General features: G+C 44.9%; 1 protein-coding gene across 8 annotated transcripts in view; it reads right to left on the bottom strand.

The window, feature by feature from the left end:
* Window positions 1-17,823, bottom strand: part of LRRFIP1 (LRR binding FLII interacting protein 1) — a 105,524-nt gene that overhangs the window by 64,300 nt on the left and 23,401 nt on the right. The window contains exon 1 of one of the 8 annotated variants that reach the window (XM_075829616.1): window positions 241-688. The exons of the other annotated variants lie outside the window; for them this stretch is intronic. Within the exon in view, the coding sequence (XP_075685731.1) occupies window positions 241-285 (45 nt within the window). The 5' untranslated portion in view covers window positions 286-688. Of the gene's footprint in view, window positions 1-240; window positions 689-17,823 lie in introns of those variants that run through there. 8 annotated transcript variants of the gene reach the window in all.

Genomic DNA, 17,823 nt, shown 5'->3' with positions numbered 1-17,823 from the left:
GTATGGGGTAAAAACTGGGACAGTTTAAAGCAAACAAGATCTACAGAACCCTATGGGGCTTAGGCGATGTCTGAACAACTAAGCAGATTTGCCACTCAGGACTCTGAGAAAGCTGGGTGTAGGAGCTGCTGTATTGTGGTCACCCAGCTTTCCCTGGCACAGACACAGCTGGAGGGAGGGAGTCTACATCAACTTGACAGGAGACAGCTCCGAATAGTGAAGGACAGGCAGGTCTCTTACCACATTCTGAGCCTCAGGGCTGAGGCAGTCGGAGATATCCTGCATGGCCGCGTCTTCCTGCCTCCTCACAGTCTCTCATTCACACTTGAAGGACCTTGTTCCTCCTGAGAAGCCTCCCAGTGATCAGCTGAGTAATCCCGGGCAGGTGGAAGGGACAGGGGAGCCGTTCTCTCACCGGGCAGGAGTGGTCATGGGAGCTGCCGGATGACTCACCTCCTCCCAGCTAAGCAGGCCCGGCTCACCCTCACTGGCTGCACAGGTAATAAGTGACCCGACTCCCCCGGGTGCTACGACGGTGCAGGGAGGTGCAGGAACTGTGCACAGGCGGCAATTTCCTCTGTGTGACTCAGCGCCCGCCCCTCACACTGGAGACTTTACATCACACCTCCCGGGGAGGACGCTCTGCCCGTGACAACCTGTGTGCGGAGTCGCTGCTGCTGCTGCTGCTGCTGCTGCCGCCGCCGCCGCCGGGACGTGCTTCTTAGTTCCACAGTTGCTGGATACAGTCGCTTGTCGGCTACACACAGGGGCACGTTTAGAAAAAGTGTCGCAGTTTTTTTTTGGTTGTGTAATTGCAGTATGCTGGTGTAATGATGTAAAGCCTCGCGTCTCCTTTTTCTGTGTATTTTACCTCATGTCCGACAGTTGTTTGGTTTTGAGCGTGCGGCAAATGTATTAAGCGCCCGCAGCATTATGAGTGACAAACGTGCAAAAAATTGCAGATGCAATATTTTAGATGCAAGGCTAGATTCACATGTGTGCCAAAAGCCCAAAAACCGCACATGGTTTAACGTTAATTTCCCCGGTTTTGTGATGGTTATTGGTAGTGCAGTTTTTACAGGTGAAACGTGTTTAACCCCTTAAGGACATGGCCAATTTTGGCCTTGAGGACAGAGCAATTTTTTTAGTTTTCCCTCTGCATCCCGACGCTCATAACTCTCTTGTTTTTTGTACGACGTAGTTGTATGAGAATTTGTTTTTTGCGGGACGAGTTGTACTTTATGTAGGTACGATTTTTTTGGTACAAATACATTATAGTTTAATTTCTATACATTTTTATTTTGGCGAAATTGCAGAAAAAAAAGCAGTTCCGCAGCAGTTTTAATTTTTTTTTTTTACACCATACACCGATCATCATAAATAATGTTATACATTTGTTGTACAGGCTGTTACGGTCGTGGCGATACCAAATATGTCTTTATTATTTAATGTTTTGGGACTTCTATATTAAAAAGTTTATTTATTATAAAAAAATGTGTTTCTGTTAATTTTTGTACTTTTTAATTTATTTATCATAAAAAATTTTTTACATTCATTTAACTTTTTTTTTTTTTTTTAATCCCATAAAGGGATTTATTATTTTGATTTTTATTTTGTAACTGTAATGTACTGGCATAGATCTATATGCCAGTACATTAGCCTGTTACTGATTGTACACAGGCAGTTGTTAGGGCATACCTCAGTATACCCTAACAGGAAATATGTTCAGGCAGCCCTAGGGTCCTTCAATGGACCCTGGGCTGTCTGGCCATATGAGTTGTGGGCTTTAATCGCATCACAGTTATCTTCTGTGACGCAATCAATGTGCAGTCCCCTCTCCTTGAATTCCGCGGTCAGCTTTCATCGCAGCGTTCAATGGGTTAAAGGCGGAGAGCTGTTTCTCTCCTCTCCACTGTCAGAGCGGGGCCGTGGCTGTGTATTACAGCCGTTGCCCCGCTCTCGATCGCGCGCACAGACGGCTGTCACACAGGATGAGAATGCTCGTCCTAATGCACCAAGTACCCGCCGGTCAGGATGAGCATTCTCGTCCTGTGTCGGCAACCAGTTAAAACCATGCATTAAAAACGTGTTTAAACTGTAAAAACATGCGACCAATAAAGCCATGTTTACACCACACGTTTTCAGGCGTATTTCGAAGCATAAAATGCTTGTGTTACGCCCTGATAGATATATAGAGCATGTTTGTAGCAATACATTAAGTCGTTAATGAGTAACTAAACGTTCCACAAACTTCTGACATGTCATAGTGACGTCAGAAGTTTGGATTGGTGGGGGTCCGAGCACTAAGACCTCCACCAATCTCTAAAATGAAGCTGCAGAAACGCTCGTGTGAGCGCTCAGCTGCTTCGTTTCTGTTCGGCTTTTTCCCGAAAGCCGATGTATCGGAGTACAGGCTCATAGACCTTGTATTGAGTCCGTCCACCGATACATTGATTTCCAGAAAAAGCCAAACGGAAACGAAGCGGCTGAGCTCACATGGGCGCTTCTGCCGCTTCGTTTTAGCGATTGGTGGGGAATCTGTGCTCGGACCCCACCAATCAAAACTTCTGACATGTCACTATGACATGTCAGAAGTTTGTGGAACGATTATTTAAGTCTGCAGGTGTTTTTGCAATTAATTTTGGTCTCTTGTTTAATTGGTGCGGTTGGCAGTAGCATCAGGATGTGGAGCTCGTGTGCAGAGATGAGTCGTGACTGGACAGTCTTCATGGTGGTGAGGATCCGGATAGAGCAAACAAAGGGAAGTCGACTACTAAAATCACCTGTGAGTCACTGGATTTAACTGTACTGTATTCAATTTTCACTTGTCTTATAGATGTGCTGTCTCCGATATGTGTATGTATGTATGTATATGTATATATATATATATATAGAAAATCTCATGTCTTGGGGCTTGTGCCCTTGATCTTTTAAGAGGCTAGCAGTGCTTAAGAGACCCAGCAAAAAGTTACAGGCGGGCCAAGGCCAGTGGCCATGAAGAGAAGTTGCGCGGGGGGCCCAAGCGGAACTTTTGCAACTGGGCCGATGAGCCTTTAGCTATACCACTGCATGTTCAAATTACGATACTGGTGTCTTCTTATGTGGCAGAGCCCATTCAGGCACCGAGGTCCAGGTGCAACTGCTGCCTCTGCACCTCCGATAGCTACACCGCTGCCGTGCCCTGTATGTTTTTGTGTGTGCATGAAATCTATGATTGCTATAGTAGCTATAGAGCAATTTCTGCACCAAAAAAAACCTGTTGGCCAGCCAATGCCTGGTCAAACCAGACATACTTGAACTGAAAGTGGCAAATGCAGGGCTGCCATCCTGAATATCTGGGCTCCAGATGGCCAAGAAGCCTGGTCACCCCTCCCCTTTATTAAAGGTAGGAGTAAAAGGTGTCTAAAATATAACTTTGACGCACTCCGTATACTCCCCTTTTTTGACCAATTTGCAACAGAACTCTAAGGCGGGATTCACACGACCGGGTCGTTCCCGAGCCCGAGTGTCGGCCGGTAAAATCGGCCATTTTGCCCGGCCGGTTTGCATTAAGTTTTGCATCCGTGCCGGGCCGGGCAGATCCGGACAGTGACATCAGCGGCAACTCCTGAAGGGGAATCTCCATGTGTTCGGGGATTCCGCTTCAGGAGTTTCCCCTGATGTCACTGCCCAGATATGGACAGAGACATCAAGCGCTCTGTCCAGGAGCGGAATCCCCGAAAACACGGGGATTCGCTCCTTCATCTATAGTGGCGTCGCTACAGTAGTAGCAGCTGCTAGCGGCGCCATCTAAGGTGTCGCCGGGCCAGGGTGCGTTTCAAGCAGGGGAAGGGAGCCAGCGCAGCGCTCCCTTCCACCTGCTGTACCCCCCGGCCCTGCCACACAGTGTACAGCGATGCCATTCGTCCGAATGGCATCAACTCCTCCTCCTCACATGCACTCTGCGCTGTGAGGAGGAGGAGATAGAGCGCAAGCGCCGGAAAACCCGGCCATCACTCGGGACACATCCCGGTGATGGCCGTGTAATACCCGGCCCCATAGACTTCTATGGGGGCCGGGTACCCGGGCGAAGATAGAGCATGTCCTATTTTTTGACGGCCGTCAAAAAATCGGTCGTGTGAATAGCCCCATTAGGGGTCTATTATTCCTAATGCAGCCGGGTGCCGGCCGATTTATGAACGGCCGGCACCCGGCCGGGAAACCCTGCCGTGTGAATGAGGCCTAATGCATTATGCTTGCTTATTCCCGCGCCATAAGGGGGGATTCACACGAACGTGTATTCGGTCCGTGCGAGCCGCGTGGTTTTCACGCGCCACGCAAAGACCAATACAAGTCTATGGGGCAGTACAGACAGTCCGTGCTTTTTGCGCAGCGTTTGTCAGCTGCGCAAAAAACGCGACATGTTCAATATCTCCGCGGATTTCGCGCATCACGCACCCATTGAAGTGATTGGGTGCGTGAAAACCACGCAGGTCGCACGGAAGCACTTCCGTGCGAACCGACTGAAACAGCGCACCAGCTGTCAAAAGGATGAATGTAAACAGAAAAGCACCACGTGCTTTTCTGTTTCCAAACATCCAAACGGAGTGTCTTTTTAGATGAGCGAACCCGGACAACCGAACCGAACTTCACCGGGTACGGCCGAACTCGTTTTGTCCGAACCCGGCAAAAAAATTCCGGTATCAGGAGATAGTCACTGTCCAGGGTGCTGAAAGAGTTAAACTGTTTCAGCACCATGGACAGTGACTTCCGATCCCAATATACATGAACCTGTAAAAAAAAAACGAAGTTCTGACTTACCGATAACTCCCGGCTTCTTCCTCCAGTCTGACCTCCCGGGATGACAATTCAGTCCAAGTGACAGCTCCACCCAATCACAGGCCAAGCACAGCTTGCAGCGGTCACATGGACTGCCGCGTCATCCAGGGAGGTGGGGCCAGATGTCGAGAGGCGCGTCACCAAGGACGCGTCACCAAGGCAACGGCCGGGAGAGAAGTTCTCGGTAAGTACGAACTTTTTTTTTTTTTTTAACAGGTTGCTCTATATTGTGATCGGCATTCACTGTCGAGGGTGCTGAAAGAGTTACTGCCGATCAGTTAGCTCTTTCAGCACCTTGGACAGTGACGGGCGTCGACTAGCCTCATCTCTATGATGGCGGCTGCGCGAAAATCACGCAGCCGCGCATCATACACGGATGACACGCAGCTGTCAAATGTTTTTTGCGCGCGCAAAACGCAGCGTTGTTTGCGCGCGCAAAAACGCAACGTTCGTCTGAGGCTCCATGCACACGACAGCAAAAAACCTCCGTTTTTACGGACCGCAATTGCGGTCTGCAAAAACGGAGCCATTCATTTTCATTGAACACTGACACCTTTCCGTAGCACTACGGAAGGGTGTCAGTGCCGTGGAAATGTTCCGGGAATTATGGAACATGTCCGTTCTTTCGCATTTTGCGGGCCGTGCTCCCATACTTTGTATGGGAGCACGGCCCGAAAATGCGGCTGTCAGTCAGCGGCCGGCCGTGCCCGCAATCGCGGGCCGTGATTGCGGGCACGGTCGTGTGCATGGGGCCTGAATCTGCCCTAATAGTCACAGGATCATTTTATTCCATCACTACCGTGAGCCGACTTTGAATGACAGCCAACATCCCATTGCAATGGTCAAATCACGTATATCACACGTTTTATGGGGCTTGACTCTTTCTTGTAAGCAGTTGTGCTACATAATAATAATGTTCAGTGACAAAAAAAAAATCACACAGAGCTAGAGACACGTGCACCCTTCGTGTGGCTGACCCTGCACATCTTCATTCAGGAGCTGGTTGTTACCGGTGACTGTATTTGATTCTTACCTCATATGGCCCACTGGATTGTGTCCAACAGAGGTCCAGAGCAGTGATGTAATAGGGTAAGGCTGGGTTCACACGAGCATGGTATGTCCGTAAAGGACGGAACGTATTTCGGCCGCAAGTCCCGGACCGAACACAGTGCAGGGAGCCGGGCTCCTAACATCATAGTTATGTACGATGCTAGGAGTCCCTGCCTCTCCGTGGAACTACTGTCCCGTACTGAAAACATGATTACAGTACGGGACAGTTGTCCTGCAGCAAGGCAGGGACTCCTAGCGTCGTACATAACTATGATACTAGGAGCCCGGCTCCCTGTAGTGTGTTCGGTCCGGGACTTGTAGCCGAAATACGTTCCGTCCTTTACGGACGTAACATGTTCGTGTGAACCCAGCCTTAGAGAGAGAGATCTTAGTACCATGTCTGACTATTCACGACCAGCTGATAAATCCACATTTTTATCTCGGCTTCCCTTCATTCATGTTTTCTGAACGTAAAAATGCAAGCCTAAATTGGCTGACCTTGCCAGACGAGCAGAACTGACCACTACATTAATGGATAGTGGTTCTAGGCTCCACCGCACTGGTTTTTATTATAAAGTCATTTCCAGGGACAGCGGATCTAAATTTCTCATGTATTCTAAAAGTTATAAAAAAAAATGTTTTTTTCCAAGGGGCAAAACATACGCCTTTGGGGTTGTGCCCCTAAACTTTTAAGACCCTAGCAAAGCCCCTGCCGTGATTGGTCAAGGTAGGTAGGGTCTCCCTCCTCAGAAACCATGTAATACAGTAAGTATAATGTGTGGCTAATTTAAGCTGGACAAAAATAATAGGATAATTGTCAGCATATACCTTTTGAATGTCCATTGTACCCCAACTTCTACTTCCATCCAAAAAACAATTCCCATTGTGGCAGAAGGAATTCCTATACCTAATAATGAGGTTTCTCTTCCGGACACGAATTCTGATTATAGCATTGATGATAACTGGATCAGATTTTTTTTTTTTTATAAGACGGATAATAAGATATAAGGCACCTGACCATTCCAACCATTTACACATTGAACATTCTCTGTCGAATCTTACCAAAAATTGCTACAGATCAATCCAGACTTAGACCTTAAATGTCAGGTTAGTTTTATGTTCTCCTATATTATACAGCGTGCCTCCCTACTGTATGCAGCCAGTCTAAGAATTCTATTTTTAATATTCAGAGACTGGCAGAAAGTTACTGTTAACTCCCACAGACACACCCGACCCTGGCTATTTTTATATATGCCTCTTGACAAGCAGGCTGGGAGGAGAAGGTTACTAGAGATATCCCATGTAAAGAATATAATGTATAGGTCACAGAAGTCAGCAAATATAAACATTAGGACTCAACAGTTCCATATTTCCATCTATTGTGATTATTAAGGCCAGGGTTCCTTGGTAACTTTTGGTCGTGTGACTGTTGCAGGGAAAAATTAATATTTAGACTTTGTGCACATCACTTTTTTGGTCGACGTTTAACATATATGCACTGGGAAACGCTTCCGTATACATTGAATGTAGGCGTTGACGGATGTCTCAACAGTGGCATCTGTCACTATAGAGTTAAATGTTATACGTTAAAAATGTATGTCTTGAAATCTCATGACCCTGTTCATAAGTCAAAAGCATACATTTATAGTCTATGGGTGATGGAAGCCACTGTCCGTTTTAGACATACGTCACCCATAGACTATAATGGTTTCCATTTAACGTATACGTCATGAAAGGATACTGAAAAGCACATGACTTATATGCTAAATGTATACCTGGGACGAATGCCATACAGTGGCATATGTCACTTATAGGGCCCATGTTGAAAAAAGGATACCGTGCGGTAAACTTTTTTTTTTCTCCTCCGGATGGAAAATAGTAGTCTACTGTTCTATTCCATCCTCCAGAAAAAGATATGCTCGCGTATACAGGACCTCTTTTGTCCTCCGTTGGGTTAATTGAGCCCTATGGACATGTTTAGCGTGTATGTCAGGGTTTTTGCTGACGTACGTGCTAAACATAGGGCCAAAGGGGCTGCAAATGAAATAAATAGAACAAAATAAGCAATACTTACCTATCCTTGCCCCCGGCGATCCAGCGCTGTCGCTCTGGCGGCAGTCCCAGTGCTTGTTTACATGCATGTAGCATGTGACTACTTCAGCCAATCAGAGGGCTAATCAACCATATGTTGTATTTCTGGCATTATGCCAGAAATAGCTTTAGTCACCAGAAAACCCTACTGAGCCCTCTGATCGGCTGCAGCGGTTACATGCTACGTGTATGTAAACAAGCACCGGGACTGATGCCGGAGCGACAGTTCTGGATCGCCTGGGGGCAAGGATAGGTAAGTATTGTTTTTTTGTTTTAATTTGCAGCCCCTAAGAAAAAAAATGTCACTTCCCGGATAATTCCGTTAATCTTAATGTTTTTCTATGAGTGAAAAAGATGTAGGCAACATTGGGGTCGCACAAGTGTAGTAGTAAAATTCCACCGGAGCCCTAGCCCCAAGCAAACAGAAGATGTATCAGTACCATGGCCATGGAAGCTATTCAGCCTAAGTCCTGTTTGCCATTGTTCTTCAACAAAATAGGTTAGGATGTCATTATATCCATATTGTATAGATCTTGTCACTCCGAGAACGTTGCACGTGTGACCAATTTAGGGACATTCAAAAGATTCTATTTGCCTAATTTAGGCTCCAACCAGAAGAGGGTGCCAATATTGTGCCACATTTAGGACCATCTTCTGCTTCAGCACTTCACAACAGCCATACGGCTATATACGTTCAAACTGCCGATGCCCCGTGCAGTTTGAACATATATAAACGTTGGCAGTCTGGAACGGGGTTTAATGAGTACAGTTCGGCTTCGTTGTAAGCAGCGCTGCACTCTCATGTCTGCTGGGGCTTTGTGAGCCCCAGAATACACCCCCTGTAGATAGCGCCACACACAACTCCCCTGTAGATAGCGCCACCTAAGCTCCCTCTAGGATCAGAATCACCGGACAGAAAGCTCCAGCTGGGGATTCCCGTGACATCTCTCCATCCCCCTCGTAGATAGTGCCACCCCTGTGCATATAGCATCACCCCTACTGTAGATAGCACACCCGCTGTAGATGGCGCCACCATATATGGACAGGGACATCAGGGCCTCCCTCTAGCAGCGGAATCCCCGGCAGGAGCGCTCTTACCGTGGATTCTGCTCCTAGATAGCGCTTAGGTGGTGCTATCTGCAGGGGGGGTTCTGGTGCTATCTGCAGGGGGGGTTCTGGTGCTATCTACAAGGGGGGATGGCACGCTATCTGTAGGGGGTGTGGTGCTATATACAGGGGGTGTGGCGCTATCTACAGTGGCACTATATGAGCGCTATCTACAAGGGCACTATGTGTGGCGCTATCTACAAGGGCACTATTTGTGGCACTATATACATAGAGAACTGTGGCATTATCTACAGTGGGCACTCTCTATGTGGACACTGACATGATCGACAGTGGGCTATGTGGCACTATCTACAGGGGTATTGCGACACTACATGGGCACTGTCGTGTTTTCAGGGGGTTGGGACAAAAAAAAACCTAACTAATAAAATGCATCCATTTTTTATTTTATTAACGCCCATGAAAAATGGATGGCAAATGGTGGTTAAAAACGGTCAGACGGACGGGAAATGGATTCAAATTTTGAGGCACACTGATGCAAAACAGCCATGAAAAACTGACAGTTGTTAATTTTTCATGTCGTATTACAAATAAGTGTTGTTCTTTTTTCACATTTTTTGTGATTTATCTGCTCATAAAAACAATTAAAACCATGGAATTAATGTAATCTAGGAAATGAAAGCCTCAAAAGTCTTGTAAAAAACAGTGAAAATAGTTGTGATATTCAAAGCGGTTGCAAAGATATTATCATTTAAAGTACATATCAAAAATTGAAAATTTGGCCTGGACTCGGGTATCATTGACCCTTGGTCATGAAAGAGTTAATGATCGATCAGGGACAATGAGAAGGGAGGGCCCTATGGCCAAATCTAAATGTGGCAACCTCTTTTTCCTGGTTAAGACTTTTTAACAGCATCACACTAAACCCCCTTTTCCCCCATTGGACACCTTCTGCTGGTCATTCATTCAACCGCTGATAGAATCGCTCATGTCCAAGACCCTCGCTTTTGAACCTCTATTGAAATTAATGGGAGGTGGGGGGGAAAACACGCCGTTCGTTTTAAACGGTTTTTGAGGCAGTTTTTACATTTGCTAAATTAAAAAGAAGGCAAAAAAAAATTAAGTGTCAAAAACGCCTGTATTTTCAAATCTGCTTCAAAAATTTGGACGCAGATTTTTTTTCTGTCTGCCCAAAAAATTTCCGTGTGCACATACCCTAACCGTAAAACCGTCCTTGTTGCCCAGAACAAAAAAACAGAACGCAGCTTTCATTTCATAAACTGCTCTGGAAAAATGAAAGCTGGGCGCTGGCTGCTATGGACAACAAGGCCAGTTTTACTGTTAGACAATTTTGCTAAATGAGACCCAATGTTGCAGTCTGGGTCACACAAACAAAAGTGTGGGGGGTTCCAAAGTCCAAAACACACCACCTTCAAGAACCAGTTTTAGGAAATTAGCCTACAATACAGGGCCAAAATTAGTTGCTTTGCCTGCATCTATTAGGGTATGTTCACACGGCCAAATTTCAGACGTATACGAGGCGTATTATGCCTCGTTTTACGTCTGAAAATAGGGCTGCAATACGTCGGCAAACATCTGCCCATTCATTTGAATGGGTTTGCCAACGTACTGTGCAGACGACCTGTTATTTACGCGTCGTCGTTTGACAGCTGTCAGGGTATGTTCACACGCTGAGAGGCAGTTACGTGTGAAAAGACAGACTGTTAACAGCTGCCTCGTTTCACACGTAAAAGCTCCTCCTCGTAATTTACGAGGCGTCTGAGACGCTCGTAAACCTTGAGCCGTGCTTCATTGATTTCAATGAAGAACGGCTCAAATTACGTGGCAAAGAAGTGCCCTGCACTTCTTTGCCGAGGCAGTAAAATTTACGGGTCGTCGTTTGACAGCTGTCAAACGACGACTCGTAAATAACAGGTCGTCTGCACAGTACGTCGGCAAACCCATTCAAATGAATGGGCAGATGTTTGCCGACGTATTGTAGCCATATTTTCAGACGTAAAACGAGGCATAATACGCCTCGTATACGTCTGAAATGTGGCCGTGTGAACATACCCTCAAACGACGACTCGTAAAAATACAGCCTCGTCAAAAGAAGTGCAGGACACTTCTTTCAGACGTTTTTGGAGCTGTTTTCTCATAGACTCCAATGAAAACAGCTCCAAAAACGAGTTGGTAAAAATGCGAGTTGGTAAAAAACATCTGAAAAGCAGGGTCTGTTTTCCCTTGAAAACAGCTCTGGATTTTCAGACGTTTTGGTTGACTACGTGTGAACATACCCTTACAGTCATTATGCCACAGTCTTTCAGTTTACTCATTATATGAAAACTAGATTTCTTATTATTCATAAACCTATTGTAATTTATTCAAAGCAATATCTTACATGATACGTGTCCTTATTAGAAGCTATTCTGGAATTTGAGATCTGATAAGGTCCCTTTAAATATTATGTCGTTATTTAGCTGTTTTTACACATTGCACCTCCTATTAAAATCGCAACTAGTTGGCCAATGTCAAATGCTTACAGAGAACCTTTCACCTCCCCATACATGTGCACCTGAGTGCAGCATGTAATGGGGAGGGCTGCACAAACCCTGGGGCACTTTCCCTTTTTTTTTCTACCTCGCTCCGTTATTTAGATATTTATATTTGGCGCCCGATATTTAAATAACCCCCTGAACAGTCAACGGGGCGTGTTACTATGGCTGTGACACTGTCCAATCAGATATGGACAGTGTCACAGCAAGAGCGAGCAGAGAAAGTGCACGCTCTCTCTCTTCAGCTTTCAAGATTAGTCTTCTGCCGAATTGGCAAGGGGGCGTGTCACTGCTATGGACATTGTAAGCGCTCCCCAGCCTATACTGTCCGTACAGTGACACACAGTTCGGCAGAAGACTAATCTTGAAAGCTGAAGAGTGAGAGAGCGCGCGCGCGCGTGCGTGCGTGCGCGCGCGCACACACTCTCATTCCTCGCTCTTGCTGTAACACTGTCCATATCTGATTGGACAGTGTCACAGCCATAGTAACACGCCCCATTGACAGTACACGCCCCGTTGACTATTCAAGGGGGTTATTTAAATATTGGGCGCCAAATATAAATATCTAAATAACGGAGCGAGGTAGAAAAAAAAGGGAAAGTGCCCCAGGGTTTGTACAGCCCTCCCCATTACATGCTGCAATCAGCTGCACATGTATGGGGAGGTGAAAGGTTCTCTTTAAGATTTATATTCACTGACTTTGATGGTTAAGGAGCTAACGCCTGGACACAAGCAAAACCATATGCATCGAGGGAAAATATAATTTTGTCACAATGGACTGGTCACTGTAAATACCAATGAGCATCAAGAAACGGATACTGTATATAAAACGGGATTATTTTTTTTTATAACTCCTCCATCCATAAAGTGACTATGCTGCATTTACTTTCACCTGTGGAGTATAGCATTGTCACCCCTCTGTCTGCAGTGATGTCACAGATTTCTTATGCAGAGCCAGTACTACCATTCCAAGGTGAAATGTCTCTGCAAGCCATAGTACCCCAAACAATAAGAGAAGTATTGTATTATATTAACTTCATATCATATACAGAAAAAAAGTGGAGGAATCATTACAGAAATATGAAATATTGTGATGCTTCCAAATGATAAATGGGTGTTACGTACATAATAAAAACTATTCATTAGACTATTAGGGTATGTGCACACACACTAATTACGTCCGTAATTGACGGACGTATTTCGGCCGCAAGTCCCGGACCGAACACAGTGCAGGGAGCCGGGCTCCTAGCATCATAGTTATGTACGATGCTAGGAGTCCCTGCCTCTCCGTGGAACTACTGTCCCGTACTGAAAACATGATTACAGTACGGGACAGTTGTCCTGCAGAGAGGCAGGGACTCCTAGCGTCGTACATAAGTATGATGCTAGGAGCCCGGCTCCCTGCACTGTGTTCGGTCCGGGACTTGCGGCCGAAATACGTCCGTCAATTACGGACGTAATTAGTGTGTGTGCACATACCCTTATGTCTATGCCAATTGTTCTTTGTGAATGTAAGGTTTTGGTTAGATTTTGGCAATGTGAAGGGAACATTTGTGTTGTGTGTGAGGTCACTCTGGGTTTCCATAGTTGCTTCTCATGATGTCATGTGTGTGACCGTATAAGGCCAAGTGAGGAGCTGTGCATAAACATAAGAGGGATCGCAGCTCTGAGCCGCCAGCACTGCAATGGACAGATTATACTGGCAATAGTCCATGAAGCATTAACTAGATGCAGCCTGAGACTTGAAAAGATTTAACCCTTGTTGGTTTTGTCAGGCATATGTGTCCATATGGTCAAACATGTCCACAAAATGTTCAGTGTTCAAGGCATCGAAGTGCTGTACAATGATATTTTGATGGTAATTGTACTATTAGAGATGACTACAAAGATAATGTAATATGCATTAGGCCTTATTTACACGAGCGTGTGCGTTTTGCGCACGCAAAAAACGCTGCGTTTTGCGTGCGCAAAATGCACTTAACAGCCCCGTATGATGCGCGGCTGCATGATTTTCGCGCAGCCGCCATCATTATGACACTCCGTTTGGATGTTTGTAAACAGAAAAGCACGTGGTTCTTTTCTGTTTACATTCAGAGTTTGACAGCTGTTGCGTGAATCACGCAGCTCGTGCGACCTGCGTGGTTTTCACGCACCCATTGACTTCAATGGGTGCGTGATGCGCGAAAAACGCTGAAATATAGAACATGTCGTGAGTTTTACGCAGCGCACTCACGCTGCGAAAAACCCACGGACTGTCTGCACTGCCCCATAGAGTAATATAGGTGCGTACGACACGTGTGAAAAGCACGCGCGTCGCACGCGCGTATATTACGCTCGTGTAAATGATGCCTAACATGTATAATTTATTACTAGCATTTGTAGTATTAATGGTCTGCGGCATGGCATAGTATAGCACCGTTCTTGTGCGCACGCTAAATCACTGAATGTTATGAGTTTACATGTTTGTTTCTAACCTAAATATACACATTTGTGTATTTAGGAAATCATGTGAATACTAAATATGGACATCGCGTCCTACTCAAAGGGGTTCTAACTGGGGCACTAACCAGGGCATATTAATAAATGTGCTAATAATTGGTAATATATTATCATCTTAAATATGGAGAAACATATTCCATGCCAAGCAGATGTGGACCCTGAGCTCAGAACTGAACTTAAAAGGGTTCTCCACTTTGGACAACCTCTACTTGTTAGAGGAGTCTCCTGACAATAAGCTAATCACAAAGTGTCCCAGGGATCAGCAGTAGTCTGTGGGAAAATCTGTCAGTAAGGCTATGTTCACATCTACGTTGAAGGCAATTTTTTTTAGGTGTAAGTTTGTTCACATGCAGTGTTTTCAGACGTAATTCGGGCGTTTTACGCCTCGAATTACGCCTGAAAAAACGCCACCTAATATGCCTACAAACATCTGCCCATTGCTTTCAATGGGAATTACGATGTTCTGTTCCCACGAGCCTTTATTTTACGTGTCGCTGTCAAAATACGGCGCGTAAAATGACGGCTCGTCAAAAGAAGTGCAGGACACTTCTTGGGACGTTTTTGGAGGCGTTTTTCATAGACTCCATTGAAAAACAGCTCCAAAAACGGACGTAAAATACGTCGCGAAAAACGAGAGTTAAAAAAAACGTCTGAAAATCAAGAGCTGTTTTTGGTGCTATTTTTTTCGGCAAAACACTTGACACTTCGGTAGAACTTGACGGACCCTATTATATATACAATGGGGTTCTTTAGACATTGCTGGTGACCAGCAGGACAATAACCGCTTTAATTCCGTTTTCTGCTTCCATGATGGAACCGGAAAATAAATTTCACATTGCAGGTGTGTGCTGACCCACTCAGTGTTTAATTTCCCTGCATTGCCACCACAGGGGAAACTAAGTATTACAATGTGCCCATTCATAGCAATGGGTTCTGTGTAATGCAGGACAGGATAGGTCCTCCAGAGTAAAAGACTCCTGAAAACCGCTGCCAACTCTGGCCAAGAGATGAGGATCCTGAACAGAGGACCCCACTTTATTAACTCAGAATTCCTTAATAAGGTGTATGAAAATGGGTTTCTAAACTGGACAGGCATTTTAAAGGATATGTACAACTTTGCAACCATGTTTTGTATTGCTACAGTGCATCATAAATAAAAACCGAAGCAACTTTGCAAATAGTCTTTATTACTAATCTTCTTTAGTTTTGTGTGTACAGTTTTTATACAGAGACCTATGCGTCTTATCCTGCAGTCACACTCCCTCCCATCTATCCCCAAATTTTTGCTAATTTATCAAATGTAAGTAAGCAAGAATTAATGTTAATAATCTTGATTCCTATCCTAACAAGCTTGTTCCAATGTCTCCACCTAGCTCTTCTTCTAGCCCTAATGCACACAACTGTGTGTGCCGCCCGAGTCCCATCCGTGATCCGTGGAAAGATGGGACATGTTCTATCTTTCCACAAATCGGAGAGTCGTGTCCGTTTTCACCGACCTGATTCACCCTCTATAGTGAATGGGTCTTTGAAAACTATCGGGTGCCACTCGGATTCTGTGAAAAATGGCCCGAGTGGCACACGGTCGTGTGCAAACATCTGTATGTTAAAATTTAATTACAGCAAACAACGAAAAAGGAAATTCTTTTGGATATAGAAATAATGACAAACATTGGTGAGAAATGCATGAATAAAGGTGTGATATGCCTGAGAAATCAGGGGAAGAATGTTATAGCATTAGCATATACCATCATGGGTGATCACAATAACTCTCTAGCACCCCCTGTTGACAGTTTAATATCCAGTCAGCATGTATAAGTAGCATTGTAACCAGAATGAATTGCATCATACTCATAGCACTCCCCCACACCTCTCACATGTGATTGATGGCTGCCATGTTTACATACAGACACATGGCAGCTGTCAGTCACTCATGAGATAGACGGGAAGATCGCTCCTCTCACGAATACAATCTTCTTTGTTAGCTGCTATTAGCCAAAAGGCGTTGTCATGTGGGCTAATTTTAGGGCGGACCTGTTCCCATACTACGCTGCCCTTACATAGGGAAGCATAGCATAATGACAGATCCGCTGTAAAGTGGTTTTCCCATCACAGAAACTGATGGCGTATCACGAGGATATTGAACAACTTTCTAATCGACTGACCATTTGACCCCCCCCCCCCTTTTTAAAAACGTGGACTATTTTGGCCTTGAGGACTCTGCAATTTTTGTACTTTTTCCATCATTGCATTCCAAGAGCCATAACTCTTTTATTTTTGTCATCATAGCTGCATGAAAGCTTGTTTTTTTTTGAGGGGCGAGTTGTAGTTTATAATGCTACAATTTTGGGGCACATACAATGTATTGTATAACACTTAAAAAAAAAATAAAAATTGGGAAGGGATAGAAAAAAAACAGCAATTTCGCCATTGTGTGTTTAGTTTTGTTTTTACGGTTTTCACAGTACGGTATAAATTATATGTCAACTTTACTCTGCAGGTCAGTACAATTACGCAACATCAAATTTATATATTTTTTTTTCTTAATTTTTTTTACTACTTTTTGCCCAATAAGAATCTTTTTTTTTTTTTTAATGTTTTTGTGTTGCACAACACCTCCTTTTGCAAATGGATGCAACTGTACGTCTATTTTAATGGTGCATTCCCGCAAATGGGCATACATGGTATGACACTGGCACTGGTTCTGTGCCGGCACTATCTGCAGCTGTTGACGGCTGTAATATACAGCCAACGACCCGTTGCAACGGCCAGAATGAGAGTTATCTCCGCTCCTGGCTGTTTAACCACAAAGATTCTTTGGTCAATAGCGAACTCAGAATCTAGGTGGTTAGACAGAGTGAGCTCCCTCTATTAGCACCGATGGGTTGCCATGGCAGCCCGGGGACTAACAAAGCCCCAGGCCTGTCATGGCTGTAGGTCATGCTAACAAATGGCATAATTAGATTGCCTGTCAGTTTTAGGGTTAATTCACACGCGGCAGGTTTTGTTGCAAAAATTTCTGCAACTGAAAATGAGTTCCGATATTCTGAATGGAACTTGCTTAAATCCATTCACTTGCGGCAGAAACAACCACATTCAAATAAGTGGAAATGTAATGGATGTCTGTTGTGTGTGACTGTGTCCTTAGGGTATGTTCGCACTGCTTGGATTTACAACGGAGAGCTCCACCGCAAATCTGACTCCAATACCGCAGGGAATTCCAGAAGAAACTCTGCACCAAATCGTGTTTGATTTGGTGTGGACTTTAGGACGGATTTGCCACGCAGACACCAGATCAGGGGATAAAAATAAAATAAAGTCAAAACTTGGCTCCCCTGATCTCCCATAGTGACTCTTCACTCCTCCCGGGACTGGTGTCAGTGCTGCGGGCCTCCTAGGATAACGTTTTCTCACATGTGACCGTTGCAGCCTTTGAATGGCCATCAGGAAATTCAACTCGTCCTGCAAAAAAACAAGCCCTCATAAGTCGTGACTCTTGGAAGGCGGGGATGAAAACCGAAAAAAAATCGCCATCCCAGAATTCGCAGTTTGCGGCGGGAAAGGGTTTAATCACCAGAAACTAAAATGCTGTATGTGTGGACGTTTTCAGAATATGCTATAGACTCCCAGCAAACATTTGGCCGTATCATTTTAACAGGAGGAATAACCAATAAACAGCACAATGAGAGAGTTCTAAAAAAAAATCCAGAATTGATATTTTATGTGGACTGCAAGTAGAGCAGAGCTG

The sequence above is a fragment of the Rhinoderma darwinii genome, chromosome 6 (genome assembly GCF_050947455.1).
Source record: "Rhinoderma darwinii isolate aRhiDar2 chromosome 6, aRhiDar2.hap1, whole genome shotgun sequence".
Classification (NCBI taxonomy): domain Eukaryota; kingdom Metazoa; phylum Chordata; class Amphibia; order Anura; family Rhinodermatidae; genus Rhinoderma; species Rhinoderma darwinii.
This window is presented reverse-complemented; position numbering and strand designations above follow the sequence as displayed.